At 34.8% G+C, this 17,808-nt stretch overlaps 1 protein-coding gene across 1 annotated transcript; it reads right to left on the reverse strand.

Annotated features, from left to right (window-relative positions):
* Positions 1 to 582: 582 nt before the first annotated feature.
* LOC122602181 (probable flavin-containing monooxygenase 1) lies at positions 583 to 4,102 on the reverse strand. The gene is made up of 5 exons (XM_043774899.1): positions 3,615 to 4,102; positions 3,263 to 3,503; positions 1,583 to 1,761; positions 1,122 to 1,471; positions 583 to 1,009 (listed from the first exon to the last, which is right to left on the reverse strand). The coding sequence occupies exons 1-5, from the start codon at positions 4,029 to 4,031 to the stop codon at positions 667 to 669; spliced, it is 1,530 nt and encodes a 509-aa protein (XP_043630834.1). The 5' UTR covers positions 4,032 to 4,102; the 3' UTR covers positions 583 to 666.
* Between the last annotated feature and the right edge of the window lie 13,706 nt (positions 4,103 to 17,808).

Genomic DNA, 17,808 nt, shown 5'->3' on the forward strand with positions numbered 1-17,808 from the left:
TGTTTTAAACAACAAAATCTTCTTTTGATTAATCCAGAGGGATTACTGACTCTTTTCACTAACTGCTTGCAACGTGGCAATTCGGTCACAAAACCCCCCATTTTACTTAAATCGCTTAATTTATACAATTGCTTATAAAAGTCCTTGTGAACGATCTCGGCTTACCGATTTTTACTATATTGCATGCGATCAGGTACACTGTCTGTGAGTGTGTAATAGTCAGCCTATTGGTAATTCGTGTTTATAAATTTTATTACTAGATTTCACACATCAAATCTTGATCGTTGGTTTTGATCTAAGTGTCCAGATGTTACTCCATAAGCAATTGATATGACTATACTCATGAGACTTCAAGATATCTAAAAACTGGTGCTCAAACGGACTTCATGCATGAAACGAGGCTATCATTCAATTCTCAAACGACCCTTAAGTAATAAATAAATAGATAGCGGTAATTATTATATATTTGTAATCGGTACAATATATCAAAGTGGTGAAGGGAAAAATAGATCTAGTATTCTAGTTGTGTGTTGACAACCAACCTATTCTTAAAGGTTACTTCTTTATTTATTTTATATATAGTACGGAGTAATAAATAAATAGATAACGGTAATAACAAATACAGTAATTAGTCTTATAGTAATTAACAACTATGTATATATGTTTTCAAACTTGCTCTTGATAGTCTTGACTGGTATAAGGGCTAAATGCTTCAGACAACCAGCTTTTCTTCCTCCAAGAATTCCATCCCATCTCTTGACAAATCTCATCACTGTGATTGATGCTAAAAGTGGAAATGCAGGTCCTCTTGTAAAAGCGGGTTGTTTTCTTCATTATTTCCATTTCAGTGGTTATCTGTTCTAACATTTTCTCCATGCTAGGCAGCTTAAACTTACCACCTATAAGCCTCGATAACCATTTGCAACGTATCTCTGAAGTCTGAAGATTTGAAACACTTTCCACGTAACCCATGAACGCCATGTTTGGAATGAAGGGATTAATTGTACTCCTGTAATTAATTATATAGTACTCGTATATTATTAACTAGTGGAAATAATTAAGACGTACAGGCAGGCCAATTAAATTAAATTATATATATACGAATATATGATATGACTTGCCTGTACAAGGGCATCATCCCAGAGGGAAATTCCAAGAAGCTACTAAAGGGTTGGGGCAGGACAGCTCTAAGTTTCTTTTTGCCATCGTAACCGGTGGCAAGAAGGACAACATCGGCTTCTAACTTGGTATTGTCGTCAAACTCTACACCACCTTCCCAAAACCACCACTCAGATGCTCTTACAAAATTGATTTTGCCTTTATCTGCCAGGGGAAAGAAGTTGCGAGGCAAGATTGCCATCTGACATGATGCATAATCTTCCTCAAAAGGGTGATCCGGTTTTAGTCCATACTTGACAAGTGGAAGCTTCCACAGAAGATAAGACTCGATGATCTTGGATGCTGCTTTTCTCTGTACATACGTACTCAAGTTAATGATCCATCGATGCATCATCACCTCACACATATACTAGCTTAGCTACTATATATATATAGTTAGTAATATTGATTAATAATAATGTACCGCGGGGGATAAAAGGTGGCAGACAAGTGTCCTGAGAGTGCCTTGATTTGGTCTTTGATGAAGGAACTGAGAAAACCGGGTTGAATAGAACAAGTAAAATGGTAACCCCCATATGGAGTAGTGTGGAACTGTCCAATGTGAAGTCCTAACAACCATGGTGCATGCTTTTCCGTCTTCCCCTAATTAAATAAATAGATATTCATTAATTCATCACCCCCTAGCTAGCTAGCTATCTATCTACCAATAAACTAATTAAAAGGCTAATAAATTAAACTCTAATTTAAATAGATATATATATCATAATCTTTTAATTTTAGAAAAGATTGATCATCTTATTTATTTATAATACATATTATATCTACTTGATATTATCCTACTCATACGTCATATAATATTTTTAAATTATATTAGAGTTCCTATATATTATATTGAGGATTATCGACGATAGATCATGACTTACACATCATCATGATGATCACTCCCAGATCATTCATGAAGAATTACATATATATTTGGATATCTTTATTGTAGTGTTACAATAAAAGTTTATAATATTCAAAAACTCCAACCTAAAACGCTAAAGAGCTTAAGTTGGTTTACAGATCCGATCCGGACTTAGGAAACAGTGATCTATATATATGTACATACTCAGCTCAAAAGTCCAAACTATATAATGAGTGTGCAGGTATATATTTTTTTTCTGTTTGATTTCTACGTACTTTCATTGTTTAATTGTATATACACAAAATTTTATCCTAGCCTGTTATTGTTTAAGCTATGTGTATCTTATATCACTATTGTTATTGTTAGGTGTTAATTTACCTAAAAACTCTATACTTTCGGTAATAAGACAATAATCGTTACAAATATGTTTAATCTATATATATAATTTTGACACAAATTCTGTTATAACTTTTCACTATATAGCAAAATATATAATATTTAATAACAAACAGAATAAATCCGTATATAGCACGGGATATTGAATACTAGTGAAATTATTAATAAGGAGAGAAAAAAAAGGCCGGATATGAAAGTCAAATGGCTTAAAAAGGAAACTTTTATGAGTTTTCCACGGTTGCGTGGACAAAATAATTAAATAATATATACAACAAGACGTAAAATGGCATATTTGGTCTTGATGTGGAAATCTTGAATGTTATTGAACTTTCTGTTTACCAGATATAGATTCTAAATGTTGTCTAAAATACTTAATAACTACATTTAATCATACTCCATAGAACTCACTACTATTTGCAAATAAATATCCAATAATTTCCCACATATACATGACTACATTAATCTTTTTTCTTCTTCTGCACGTACACACGAGATCATCGTAGAAAGTTTTGTATGTATTGAATCATGCATGAATAATCATCATATATGATATATATATATATCATATATATAATATTATCCCCTTCGTCTCATTTTAGATGCTTTAATTAGTTGAATTTCAAATTCTTTTATCATTGAAAAATATATTAAAAGTCCAATCTATCTATATATATAATCTAATCAAGTTTTATACGGAGCATAACGCAACAAAAAATAATCATAGTCAAAATTCAATGAAAAATACTTTCAAAGTTAAAATGGGACGCCAATAGGAGTATATATATGATTAGATAAAATAAAATAAAAAACCTTAATTAATATGCATGGACTGAGTATCACCTTGGTTGGCTTCAGCGCATTCGGCAGCAAGATCAATGCCCGATTTCTTGTAACCCACGACGACCACCTTCTTTCCTTTGAGAAGCTGAGTAGACTCGTCGGCGTTGAGCTTGCTGTACTCTTGAGAGTGCATCACCTTCCCTTTGAACACTTGAGGGCCTTTGTTCATTCCATGCTTTGGTATAATCGGTACATCACCATATTTCCCCATACACATCACAATGAACTCGAAACCATACCACTGCGCGCATTATGCATCATATACTAATTAATTATATGCATTTAAAAAAACAAAAACATAGTACGTACAGCTTGAAACTAAAGAAAGATCAGCTAGCTTTGAAATAAAAACCTGAATACTGTCATTATTTTTGGTCTGGACAGCAACCTCCCAAACAGTTTTTCCATCTGCAGCTGGCTCGGGTGACGACGACTGGTCCTTGGCTAACCGGATTTCGATGACCTTTGAGTTGAACTTGATGAATTTGAACAAATTGAAGTGGTTTGCGTAAGAGTTGAGATAATCAAGGACCTCGACGTAAGATGGGAAAGTGGTGTTGTCCCTAAGTGGCCAAGGGTAATCAGAGAACTCATAGTCACAACGAGGCGTCTGAAGCTTTGTGGTTCTGAAAGAGCAGTGCTTCCAGACCCCACCGATGGAGTCGGTGGCCTCAAGCACCGTCGGGTTGTATTGAGCCAGCTGTTTTGCAGCAGCTAAACCACTAATGCCACCTCCAATAATGCCTATCTTTGAGTACATCACGGCCATATTAATTACACTACTAATTAGTTAGTTAGCAGTACTTACGTTAAAGATCGATCACTTGGTTAGTTGGAATGTTTTTTGATCGAGGGACTCTGTATTGTGCATTTGTAGGTGGAAGGACTCTGTATTTATAAGTACAACCAATTGCAAGAATGGACGCATTGACTTTTTAACAAATCTTGAATTAATGTGTTCATATTCATATTGGTCCCTTTAAATTCAAAAATGTCTTTTTTATCTAAATGTTACTAGTACATTTTACCAAGAAATTGTCATTGTCATATCGATCAATATGTAATATCAATCAGCTTATAAAAGAAAATGGTAAGAAAGGTTACATATATTCCACACACCCACATCTATTGATAAGTTCAAACTCGATCTTTTAGTAAACATAATTAGTTTTTTTTTTTTTTGTAAAGTGAGTTTCGATTCAGACATGTTGGAGACAATTTTAACCAGAGATTTTCTAGACCTCCAACCCCCTCCTCATGAAAAATTTCTTTGAGATGAGAACCCCAAGACTCGAACCTAAGATCTTAGGTAAACTCACCCCCGGGGCTCATATAGTAGATTTTGAAAATACCCCTGACCACTAGGGTTTAAGCTAGTGGTTTCAACATAATTATTTAAATAAGGTATTTGATCAACTCATAATTTTTTTATAGTTAAATTAATTATAGTTGATCATGCTAATTTTTGATATAGTTTCATAGCATGTTCAGCACCATTTCGGGTAAATTAATGAGGCCTTGAACAAATTACGTACTGTAAATAACAAACGCTAAATGATGCAATGACAATTAGGAAACATGTTTTCTCATAATATCAGGTTCTAGTTTTATCTTAGGCATATCAAGAGTCATCATAAGTATTTAATTTTCATTTTTGGTGAACTTTAGTGTTTTTTTTTAACAGTTATTTTGGGCTCAGCAACATTTCATATGAAATTTTTATCGAAGGATTTAAACTAAAGCTCTAATATGCAAAGTTCTATCTAACATAGACTTGATTAAAAAAAACGTATCATAAGAGCAATTCATGCCTAAAAACTCAAATTAAATACTACTCCTCTCTATCTTATATTAAGTGTCTAGTTTGACTTTTAATATTTTTTCTTTGACCTTTGACCATAATTATTTTTTATTATGTTGTATAACACTTGATATAAAATATATAATAATTCATAAAAAATGTCCAATTAACAAAAAATAAATATGATATACATTGATAAATTGAGTTTAATATACAATCAATTGTTATAAAATACATATAAAAATATTTACGATGGAAATTGAATCGAAGGAATATATTATAGGTCAAACGGTCAACTATCCTATGGTTAGTTAGACAAAAATAAGGCGTGGAAGTATTAGAATAGGTGGTGTACTGGTGTGTATGTACGCCAACTAATTATGTGGTACCCCACAAATAATAAACATGATCACTAACATAAATATAGTCACAACTCAAGTATTCGGCTTGATATCTTTATATATAATAAAAGAAAATTGTGTTACAAAACTATTTTTAGAAAAATAACATTATGTGACATGTTTATATTTTTTTTCAAAAAATTTTATTTTATTTATGATGTCATATTTAATATTGAATATTTTTAAAGATAAATTGTTCATTAAATACTTATTTTAAATTTCTATTTTTATTTAAAAATATTTTTATGTTTTGTTAATGCAATAGGTACTCATATATCTATAATCTCTTATAAAATAAATTGGCCTCCATATTTTAGAAATTCAACAATCTATTCAATATCCTCATATTGTCTCTAATTCACACGTTACATCTAATTCTATATCTCTAAACACAATCAGACAAACACCTTACCAAGATCTAACACACAGTCACTTCTTTCTCTTCTTCCTATTTACACACATGCATATCGATTCCCCCACTGTTTTGTATTATTATCACCGTTTAACCGCCACAACGCGCGGACACCAACCCTCGTATATATAAATTATGTTAGTCAATTTAATATCTCCAAACCAAGTTATAATATGTCAATAACAAAAATTACATATATTTTTTTTTTTATAATTTTTTTGCTTTTAAAAGTTTTAGTTAAAATATCGGGTTAAACCCGGGTTTATTAGCTAGTATTGATAGAAATAGCCATTTCAAAACATAAAAATAATATATATTTTTATAAATAAAAAAACATATATTCATTTAACATTCAATTTAAATATATATTTATTATTATCACGTACATATTTAACCTTCATTGTTTTTATCTGCATGTATTAAATTAATTAGCTAGATGGTATCTGCATTGTTGCACGTAAATACTGAAAATAGTATAGTTGTGGGTTAATTTTACACGCGATATCTCTAATCTATATCTATATCTATATTTATACTTATTTATAAAGAAAACTAGCACGATACCCGTTTTTTGCGGCGGTGTTTGTGGCGGTGTTTGACGTCGCCTCCACCACCAACCGTCCATTCCACCACCACACCGTCGCCGTCACGAACACCGCCGCATAGCGCGGGTATTGTGCTAGTATTATAAAAAAGAATAGCCCCATGTTGAAAGTTACATGGGAAAAAATGTCTAAAATACCCTTAATGATATATTACACTATTAGTCCTTAATCTTTTAAAGTATCTCAATTAACTCTTTACATTAATTACTTTTACATCAATTATCTATATCACTCGACGGCGCCTCTACCATCTTACTGTTGATGGTAGAGGCGCCGTCGAGTGATATAAATAATTGATGTAAAAGGGTATTTTAGACATTTTTCTCATGTAACTTTCAACATGGGGCTATTCTTTTTTATAATACTAGCACGGTACCCGCGCTATGCGGCGATGTTCGTGGCGGTGACGGTGTGGTGGTGGAATGGACGGTTGGTGGTGGAGGCGACGTCAAGTGGTGTAAATACTTGATGTAAAATTGAGATATTTTAAAAGATTACGGATCATAAGTGTAATATACCATTAAGGGTATTTTAGACATTTTCCTCCATGTAACTTTCAACATGGGGTTATTCTTTTTATATAGAAGTATAGATAGTATAGATACTTCTTTTATTTTTGAAAATGTTAATTGTTACACCATACAATATTACAAAACTACCCTTCCCTTTCTTTTAAATCACCATCTTCTTCATTCAATAATTTAATTATCTCCACAATTTTAATTACATCATCACTCTATTAACTCTTAAAATAACTACACTGTATATCAGTCAAATTAACTTCAATAGTGTATACTAGTCTTCGTCACCAATACATGTCGCCGCCGTCACCTGTCACCACTGCATTACCCCCGCCACAGTTTACACTACTCGTCGTCACCACCACATGTCGCCGTCGTCACCCGTCGCCACTACATTACCCACAGCACATTGTGCGGGCAACATACTAGTACTATTTTATTGGTGATATGTCATCTAATTAGAGTATTAATTTCTATTTAATAACAATTACGTCACTTATCTTTCTTTAACTCTCATTATTCAAAAAAATTTTGATACATTGATTTTAGAATATTAATTAAACAAAAATTTTCAAATTTTTCATGTATTTCAATGAAATAATACGATTAAAAATACAAAGATTTAAATCCAATCTTATAAATTGATAGTCATAAACATATTTTTTCCATAAAATTACTATCACTTTTTCATTAAACAAAATTTTATCTAATTTTTCATTATAAAAAAAATTTCTTTCATGATCATATGAAAAGTTACATAGTTACTTGATGTCAAAACTTATTTCATGTCTTTTTCTAATCAAAACTATTAAGAGAATTTTTCATTTTAAGTATACAATTTTAACTATTTATAAACATACTTATACAGTAAGTATTTTAACGTGTACGAACATGGTACTCGCATAATGCGACGGCGGTCTAGTCGTATCGGTATTACTGGTGGTAGTGGCGGTGTTAAGTGATGTACATTGATGTAAAGATAATAGTGGAATATTTAAATAGATAAGAGCTTAAAGTGTTGATTATTCAAGTAAGGTTTTGGTGTAAATTAATTCATTAAGAACTGATGGGTGCGTTTTATTAGTGTTTAAATTTATAAAAAGTTGTACAAGTAAATTTCTCAAAAAATACACACACACACACACCTTAACGGACAAAGGACTCGATCAGATGTAGTATAGTTAAGTGATAAGTACAGGATCGTTCACAGGGACGCGTTGCTTTACCTAATCTAGTAATACGTGTAATTCTAGCTGTTATGGGGTTGTCACGATTTCCTATTAAACTAATTAAAATACTAAAAAGTAAATAGAAGCCTGGTGGGATTTTTGTTTTAGTGTTTAAATTTATAAAATGTGGTACAAGTTAATACCAAAAACACACACACCTTAACGGACAAGGGACCCGATCAGATGTAGTATAACTAAGTGATAAGAACAGGATCGTTCGCAGGGACGCGTTGCTTTACCTAATCTAGTAGTATACGTCATTCTAATAGTTGTTGGGGGTCGTCACGATTTTCTAACAAACTAATACTGAAAAGCAAATATCTGGTATTTCCGAGGCAGACCGTTTCTGAAGAAACAACGTAAATAATTGGAAAACCTAATAACAGTAATTAAATTAAAATACTTGTTTGGCATCTCTGATCTCATTGTACGACCAAAAACTATTCTACCTATTCGCTAGTCTGTTGGAAACTTAATCACGGCTCAAATTCTCGTTAGATTCACTTTGCCTAATTACTAGTGTTGTCGCTAGACTCACACTAATCTATAACAAATTCTCGTTAGATTAATTGATTAAGCATTATTGACCTAAAGTTTGTGTTACTAGTTCATCTTTAAGTTACCCGACTCTTAAGCCATGACTAGATAATAATTCTTTTTGGTGACCACAGTGCTCGTTTCCAAGTCAAAGGATCGCGTCTGACATTGTTAAGCATCATGTTCTATTCATTCTAATTATTATGGTTATGGATCCCTCAAGTATTCAGTCTACTAGCCAGACATTACTAAAGGAATAACAAAGTCTGAAAAGATGAAAGACATTGTTTACCAAACTGATAGTAAAATAAAAGAGTAGATCTAGACCGCGGATGAAGATCGGAAGGCGTTAAAAGCTCCAAAACCATATGGGAATCTACAAATACGAACTAGGGTTGATAGTGGGTGGCTAGGGCTGCTAAATCGGCTCTCTCCTTAAAGTTTTGAGGGTTAGTTCGACTTAAATAGTGGTAAAAGTTGGTTTTTGGTCTGGGCTGCCCAGCGGCGCTGGGAGTGGGTTTGATGTGGACAACCATCAGAATTAAACCAATAATAATATGAAGAACTAGTAAATCATGGATCTAGTAAAGCACACTCCAACAGATTCTAACAAAATAAGTAAAACAATAAAAGTCTACATGATCACATTGATCCAAACAAGTATTCAGTCTACTAGCCAGACATTACTAAAGGAATAACAAAGTCTGAAAAGATGAAAGACATTGTTTACCAAACTGATAGTAAAATAAAAGAGTAGATCTAGACCGCGGATGAAGATCGGAAGGCGTTAAAAGCTCCAAAACCATATGGGAATCTGCAAATACGAACTAGGGTTGATAGTGGGTGGCTAGGGCTGCTAAATCGGCTCTCTCCTTAAGGTTTTGAGGGTTAGTTCGACTTAAATAGTGGTAAAAGTCAGTTTTTGATCTGGGCTGCCTAGCGGCGCTGGGAGTGGGTTTGATGTGGCCAGCGGCCCTGGGAGCATAAGAGCGGCACTGGGAGGTGATGTTCATTCTCGTACTTCTTCGTTTGACTCCCAAATCACCTTTTGTGTCTAGTAACTTCATAGGCTTTCTTCTTGAGTTACTTGATGTCATTTATCCTCTCTTGTATCTTCCGTGAACCTGCGTAAACATACGATCCTTTAAGTACCAATAGTTCCGGAATAATAACTCATTTGAACATAGAAATGATGCCTTTCGATAGGGGTTTTTATCACAATATGGACGGTCATCAAAGCCGCAACCACTTATTTAGTGAAAGACTTAATCTAAAAATAGCTTGAAAAAGCAAATAACGGTAATTAAATTAAAATACTTGTTTGGCATCTCCGATCTCACGGTACGACCAAATACTATTCTACCTATTTGCTAGTCTGTTGGAAACTTAATCACAACTCAGATTCTCGTTAGATTCACTTTGCCTAATTACTAGTGCTGTCGCTAGACTCACACTAATCTATAAACAAATTTTCGTTAGATTCATTGTTGAAGCATTATTGACCTAAAGTTTGTGTTACTAGTTCATCTTTTAGTTACTCGGCTCTTAAGCCATGACCTAATAATAATTCTCTCTGGTGACCACAGTGCTCTTAAACATCATGTTCTAGTCATCCTAATTACTATGGTTCTGGATCCCTCGGTTATAAGTGAATCACCTTTTACATCTAGTTATAGACCGAATAGTGTTTACCATCCTAGCATATTAGTCCTAGTGTATTGTTTGTATCAAATAATCGCACTATGGCTCAACCGGAGGTGTGAGTGTGGTTGGTGATGTTTATTGGCGATTCCCTTACGCTCAAAGGGTCGAAGACCGCTTTACGCCTTGTTATTGGTGATCTAAGTAGATTCGTTCGACTTAGGGTTTAAGGAATTTAGGGTTTATTCCGAGGTTGAACGAACGGTAGATGATTGTAGGGTTTTAGTATAATGCGTATTGTGTGTATGATAGATCATGTTGCCGTATGGCTTTTTCCTCTATTTATATAGATGGTAGATAACTTGGAGAGGAGGGTAAAAAAATTAGGGTAAATCTCTTCCTCCTTTGTGAATATCTTGTTTCCTTCTTGAGGAGATTTGTAGTAATCTTGTTACCAAGTCGTGTCCGAGTAAGTCGGAGCTTCGATATATGTTTAATAGGATAATTATGGGAAAAATCTTTATCCGATCTTTCTTGTATATTTCCTCGGAGCTGGGTATTTGTTACCTTTGGAGCTCCGAGATAATCATGTTGGACGGAGGTTGAGCTCCGTTATGGGCATGAGTAATTTTACTTGTACGAAGGTGGCTTCGTATTCTGCTTCTACTTCGGGTACGGAACTAGAGCTCCGTAGGGGTATATCATCATGTATGATCATAGAGAACCATCAAATTTAAACTAATATATTTAGATATGAAATCGATAATAATATGAAGAACTAGTAAAACATGGATCTACGAAAAACAGTAAAATACACTCCAACAGATCTAACAAATAAAGTACAATAGATAAACGTCTATGTTGATGCAGATTTGTGTGACAATAGCAACATAGATTTGATTAACGTTTTTGTTTTAGGAATATGTGTGTAATCGTTTAAATAATAAGTTGTTTGGACTTACGTTTGTATTTAAAGATTGCGTTTGAACTTCAATATAATATCTGTTTATGATTGTTGTTATGTTTGTGTGTTACATTATTGTTTTGCAGGTACAAGGACGTAGAGCCAAGGTTATAAGTGTATTAGAATACTTAAACGGTGGCTGAATGTTATGTACGGGTGAAATAAAGGATCCAAGACTACGCACCTCGTGCTGACGTCATCAGCACGTTGTGTTGTCCTCGTGCTGACGTCAGCACGGAGGCAGATCACGTTTTGGTAGATCGGGCTCGATTCACTTCGTGTGAAGTGCAAGACCACACGAACCATAACCCTATTAGTATAAATACAACACTAATTGACGAAATTAGTGATCGAACTTTAACAATTAAAGGGATAATTAACGAATTACATCGAATTGTTGCTCGTGAATACTGCTACACGAATTTGTACTTCGTGTGTCTCTTTAGGTCGATTAACTACTCATTAATTGACAAAAGGCAATAGCAATCTAGTTATCTCAAGAGGATTCCGCACTCTTGAAATAACGAATCACGTCTTATTACGATCCATACAACAATAGGGTACCTTACAGTCTACATGATCAAATCGATCCAAACAAGTATTCAACCTACTAGCCTGGCATTATTAAAGTAATAACAAAGTCTTAAAAGTAGAAAAACATTGTTTACCCACTGAAAGTAAAATAAGAGAGTAGATCTAGGTTGGGGATGAAGGTCAGAAGGTGTTAGAAGCTCCAAAACCTCCTTGGAATCTACAAAGTCGACCTGGGGTTGAATATGGGCGGCTAGGGCTGCTAAATTGGCCCTCTCTTGGGGTTTTGAGGGATGCTTTGGCTTAAATATAGTGATAAGTCGGTTGTTGATATGGGCCGCCCAATAGCACTGGGCATGGCCCAGCGGGCTGGCAAGGTGCCAGCAGTGCTGGCAACTCCTGCTGCTGTTCATATTGCTTCGTTTGGCTCCCGAATCATCTCCTTGTGTCTTGTAAGTTCATAGGCCTTCATCTTGAGTCACTTGATACCATTTACCATCACTCGCATCTTTCGTGAGCCTGCGTAAACATAGAATCCATTAAGTGCCGATAGTTCCGGAATATTAACCCATTTAAGACATAAAATTGAGGCCTTTCGATAGGGGTTGGTAATTTATAAAAACTCTTTCCATAGTGAGTCTTTAATAAGGGCAATTTAGTACTTTCGTATCTAACATTTGAGTAATACTTTCTATTTATAGGGGGGGAATAATGTTTATAAAGGAGTATAGATGTGTTAACATAGGAATTGATCTAGTATTATTGATAATTGTAACATAATAATTAATCTCTTAGGGGTTTTCTTTTTCATTGTATCAATTTATAGAATTACAAATTACATTTGACTACCTTGAAGTTATTTCATTCGATTACCTCGAACTTATGACATATTCTAAACTAATACATATATAATATATAACGGTCTAATATACCCCCGCAGTCTAAGGCAGAGGATTCCGAAGACTTAGACTGGACCGAAAATCAACGAATAAAACATGCGGTAGCCCTTTGGTAAAAATATCTGAGAAGTTATGCCGGGACGGAACATGAAGAACATGAACTTGACCACGTTGAACTTTCTCTCGAACAAAGTGAATATCAATCTCGATATGCTTAGTGCGTTGATGCTGGACCGGATTCTCTGAAAGATAAATGGCACTAACATTATCAGTATACACCAAGCATGCTCGACAAAGAGGATAGCCAAGCTCAAGCAATAAATTGCGAATCCAAAAACATTTGCAATGCCCCTATATTCTGCCTCAGCACTAGATCGAGAAACAACTGATTGGCGTTTGGAGGATCAAGTAAGAAGGTTGTCCCCTAGAAAGACACAATACCCAGATGTAGAACGCCTAGTGTCAGGGCAACCAACTCAGTCAGCATCAGTGTAAGCATCAAGTGTAGACAAAGAAGATGCTTGCATCCATATACCCATATCAAGAGTCCCTTTGACATAACGCAAGATGCATTTTAATGCAAGAAAGTGATCAATATGAGGAGCATGCATGTGCATGCACACCTGCTGAACGGCATAAGAGATATCCGGGCGAGTAAATGTCAGATACTGAAGAGCACCGGCCAAACTACGATACAATGTAGGATCATCAAAGGGAAAACCTGGGTGATCATTAAGTTTGCCCGCAGTGTCAACTAGAGTGGAAACAGGGTTACAATCTTGCATCATAGACCGTTAGAGAATATCAGAGGCATAACGACTTTGAGATAAGAATAACCCCATTAAAAGAGCGGGTGACAGAGATACCCAAAAAATAACTAAGAGGACCCAGATCCTTCATGGCAAGCTCAGCGGATAAATGAGACATAAAATGTTGCTTTAGCTGACCTGACGAAGTAACCATAATAATGTCATCAACATATAACAGAATGTAAGTAGTATCGGTACCACGCCTGTAAATGAACAGTGAATGATCACTGGAACTGTGATGAAAACCCAACCGTGTGACATAGTCGGTAAAGCGCTGGTACCAAGCCCGTGGTGCCTGTTTTAGGCCGTACAACGATTTACGAAGCCAACAAACATGATCCGGAAAGCGAGCATCCCGAAAACCGGGAGGTTGATGCATAAAAACTTTTTCATACAAATGCCCATGGAGAAATGCGTTCTTTACATCAAGTTGAGTAATATCCCAGCCGCGATTAAATGCTAAAGAAAGAACTGTCCGGATAGTAGCCGGTTTGACAACCGGAATAAAAGTGTCTACACAGTCAATGCCCACCTGCTGTGTTCTACCATCTCCCACTAAACGAGCTTTGTACCACTCAAGAGTCCTATCTGATTTCAGTTTCTGCTTGTAAATCCACATGCAACAAATAATATTCATACTTGGAGAACGAGGAACTAACTCCCACATCTTATTATCAATAAGAGCTTTAAACTCATCAGTCATAGCATGGTTCCAAACGGGACTATTAAGAGCTTCAGTTAGGTTTTTAGGCAAAGGAGTGAAAGTGGTAGAGGTATGTAAACTAAAGGGTTGTTTTGGCTTGGAATGGCCAGTTTTGCTTCGTGTCTGCATGGGATGAACACTAGCTGGTGGTGTGGGTGAAGGTGGCGGAGAGGGAACATGAGAGTGGACGGGGATGTAGGTTGGATGACAGGGGCTTGGACGATCGTGGGATTGGGCAGTCGTGGTGGCCGGTTTCGGTTTCGGGTGTAAGTTTGGGCGAACCTCGAAGGAGTAACCGGGTGTAGTGGCTGGTTGACCTAGGCAGTGGGTTGGGCCGATTTATCAGGGGGTGGGGCAGGTTGGGTGGTCGGATGATAGAGAATGTTAGGATGAAGATCCGAATCAGTTGTCCTGTGAAGGAAATCGTAAGACCGAGGAGACTGAGTATTTTGAAATGGGAAGGTGGATTCATCGAACAACACATGACGAGAAATATGGATTTTGTTGGTCGAAAGGTCATAACACTTGTACCCCCGATGATTGGAGGGGTAACCAAGAAAAACACATGGAGTGGACCTTTGTTGAAGTTTATTGATGGTGGTAGCGGGAAGAAGAGGATAACACAAACACCCGAAGGTACAAAGATGTGTGTAGGAGGGGGATTTGTGATAAAGAAGATGAGTCGGAGTGTTGAAAGCTTTTAACTTAGAAGGCAGAATGTTAAGAATGTAGGTGGCCATGTCTAGGGCATGATGCCAAAAAGAAGGTGGAAGAGAAGCATGGGTAAGCAACGTACGAATGATATTATTAATGGAACGTTTTTTACATTCAACTTTCCCATTCTGAGAGGAGGCGTGAGGGCACGAAAAACGAAATTGCATTCCAAATTGTTTACAAAAATTACGAAATTGGTGATTGTTGTACTCAGTTCCATTATCACATTGAAGGGTTTTAATAGATTTTTCAAACTGAGTCTTAATGAGACTATGACATTGAAGAAAAAATGAATAGACATTCGATTTATTTTGTAAGGGATAAGTCCATAAGAAGTTTGTAAAATCATCTAAAAACAGTATGTAATAACGGTGACTCCGTGTACTAACAACGGGAGAGGTCCAAAGATCACTATGAATTGGAAAATGGAAGCTTAATATGTTTACCAAACACACATGATTGACAAAGTTTCTTACTATTCGAACTAGATAATGAAATAGATGAATTATTATGCAAAAAACGAAGTAAAGTAGAATTTGGGTATCTAAAACAACGATGCCAAATGTCTTGAGTAAAAGCTGCAAAAGTTGATGGAGAGTAGTTGGTTGGAAGAGATAGAGGATAGAGATCCCCGGAACTGTTATTTCTAAAAATAGGACGTTTGGTCGTGAAATCCTTGACAAGAAAACCATGAATAATGGGTTAGTATTTCAAAAGAAAAAGGGGTTATATTGTTAATTAACAAAAGCTAGCCATCATATTAATCTCTCCATACTACTAAAAGAAATATACTCATGATATAAAAAAAATTGGGTTGTCAGCTATCTAGGCTAGCCAACAAAGATTTCCTATGTCACGCTGATGTCATCATCCACCAGCTAAATTTTTTTTATTTTAGTATTGTTTGTGTGTATATATATATTATGTGTTATATATATTTGTCTTAAGGAAAAAACCTAAAAAAATAAAACCTACCAAAATCTTGAAGTTTCCGACAAAATAAAGTGGTTTTCGGCCCAGATAAAAAGAATATATCCGGTTACAAAAATAAATACATATTATTCAAATTTTAATTATTTAACTATATCAGATATACTGAAAAGGATTATTCAATAGACTTACGTGTTACGCAGGATCTACATCTAGTATAGAAATATAGATGTCACTTTACACGTGTCAAACTATTTAAATTGCAACTAGAGTATATCTTTGTACAATTATAATTAAGGGAGATAATTAAGATCGTACGTATCTATCATCTTCTTTTGCCAAATCGTATACGTGATAAATTTCTATGTAATTTTCATTTAACAATTATAATTCCAGTTCATCCCATTTTAATCATAATTACCAATAAATAAATGCCAACTAATTCATTCAAATTCTATTTGCACACAACAACTTCCACATTTAATATAAAATAAAGTTATCTTAATACTGAAGGGTAGAATAGAATCCATAACCTACCACATAGCATGAAGGAAGTGAATCTGTGGGACAACACCACCCAACTTGGGTGAAAACCCCTCAAATCTTGATTTTTTATTCAATAAAAATCAGGGGCCCATCATTTATTCATTAATATTAAAATATTAATATGTGAGATTTTTATTTTTTTTACCAATCTTAGGTGCCATTTACTATATGTTTTTTGTTAAATGAATTTATGGTAATTCCTATAGACTAGAAAGCAGGACAAATTAAGTTTGAAATGGCAACAAAATTAGAAGTCTCTTCATCTGGATTATTGATGGGAGATAACAACCATAATATATAAGTGCAACAACACCAATTGTGAAGGTGAGTTGGTAAAAATGGTCAACCGAGACCATATATGGAAGCTGGTGATTGCTTTAAAAGGGTTTTCACTTTTCAACCGAGACCACATATGAGAGCTGGTGATTGCTTTAAAAGGGTAACCAAGTCAATGTCATTCTGTAACACCTCAATATTTTAAAGGTAAATAAAATTAACCCTTATTGTAGTTTTAACATTAAAATAATTTTCTAGTATTTTGTTTTGAGATATGGGATTAATTTAGTTGGAGCTTTAGTGGCTAGCGGGTATAAGTACCCTTATTTTATTTCATAAAAACGTAGCAACATGAGGGAAGCCAGCTATATGTATTTTTGATGTATCATCAACTCCACTAACACAAATCCATTTCCAAATTCCAATCCTTGCTTCTCAAATCTTCCAATTTTCTTCTAGCAAAGTGTTTGTGTGTGATCTTCATCCATAAAATTCACCCAATCTAATTCATCAAATTAAGAATTTAAATAAAGGAATTTTGGTGGTGCTATTCCACAAAAAGAAAAGAGAATAATTTGGAGTTTCAATTTCTTTTAGTCTTGTCATTACTTGAAGGTGGTGGAGAAGATTGTGTAATTAAGCCTAGTAGCCAAGTTGGAGGTGAGTGCATATACATATACTCATATTCATGTTAATTAGAGTCATAGGTGGGTAAATTCCTATGACTCATTTGATTGTTGATATTGAAAAACTAGTAGGTGGGTAAATTCCTACTAGCAATTGTATTTGTGAAAGACTAGTAGGTGGGTAAATTCCTACTAACAAGATTGTTTGTTAAAGACTAGTAGGTGGGTAAAGTCCTACTAGCAATATGTGTATGGATCCATATCTCTTAAATTTGTGTTTTGATTTGATGCAAGATGGCATGGCTAATGTTATAAGCTATACCCCAATCTTGTGTTTAATGTTAACTTGTGTATGTTTGTATGTATATGCATTCACTAAACGTTTTGCTTATTGTTTAGTT

Source organism: Erigeron canadensis, chromosome 5, assembly GCF_010389155.1.
Source record: "Erigeron canadensis isolate Cc75 chromosome 5, C_canadensis_v1, whole genome shotgun sequence".
NCBI classification, from domain to species: Eukaryota; Viridiplantae; Streptophyta; class Magnoliopsida; order Asterales; family Asteraceae; genus Erigeron; species Erigeron canadensis.

What these genes read in the sequence shown, in the direction of transcription:
- LOC122602181 (XM_043774899.1), bottom strand. Translation starts at nt 4,031, where the DNA reads ATGGCCGTGATGTACTCAAAGATAGGCATTATTGGAGGTGGCATTAGT. An exon ending in GCCACCTTTTATCCCCCGCG is followed by an intron (nt 1,472 to 1,582) that starts GTACATTATTAT and finishes ACGTATGTACAG; the next exon opens with AGAAAAGCAGCATCCAAGAT. An exon ending in GGGATGATGCCCTTGTACAG is followed by an intron (nt 1,010 to 1,121) that starts GCAAGTCATATC and finishes AATTAATTACAG; the next exon opens with GAGTACAATTAATCCCTTCA.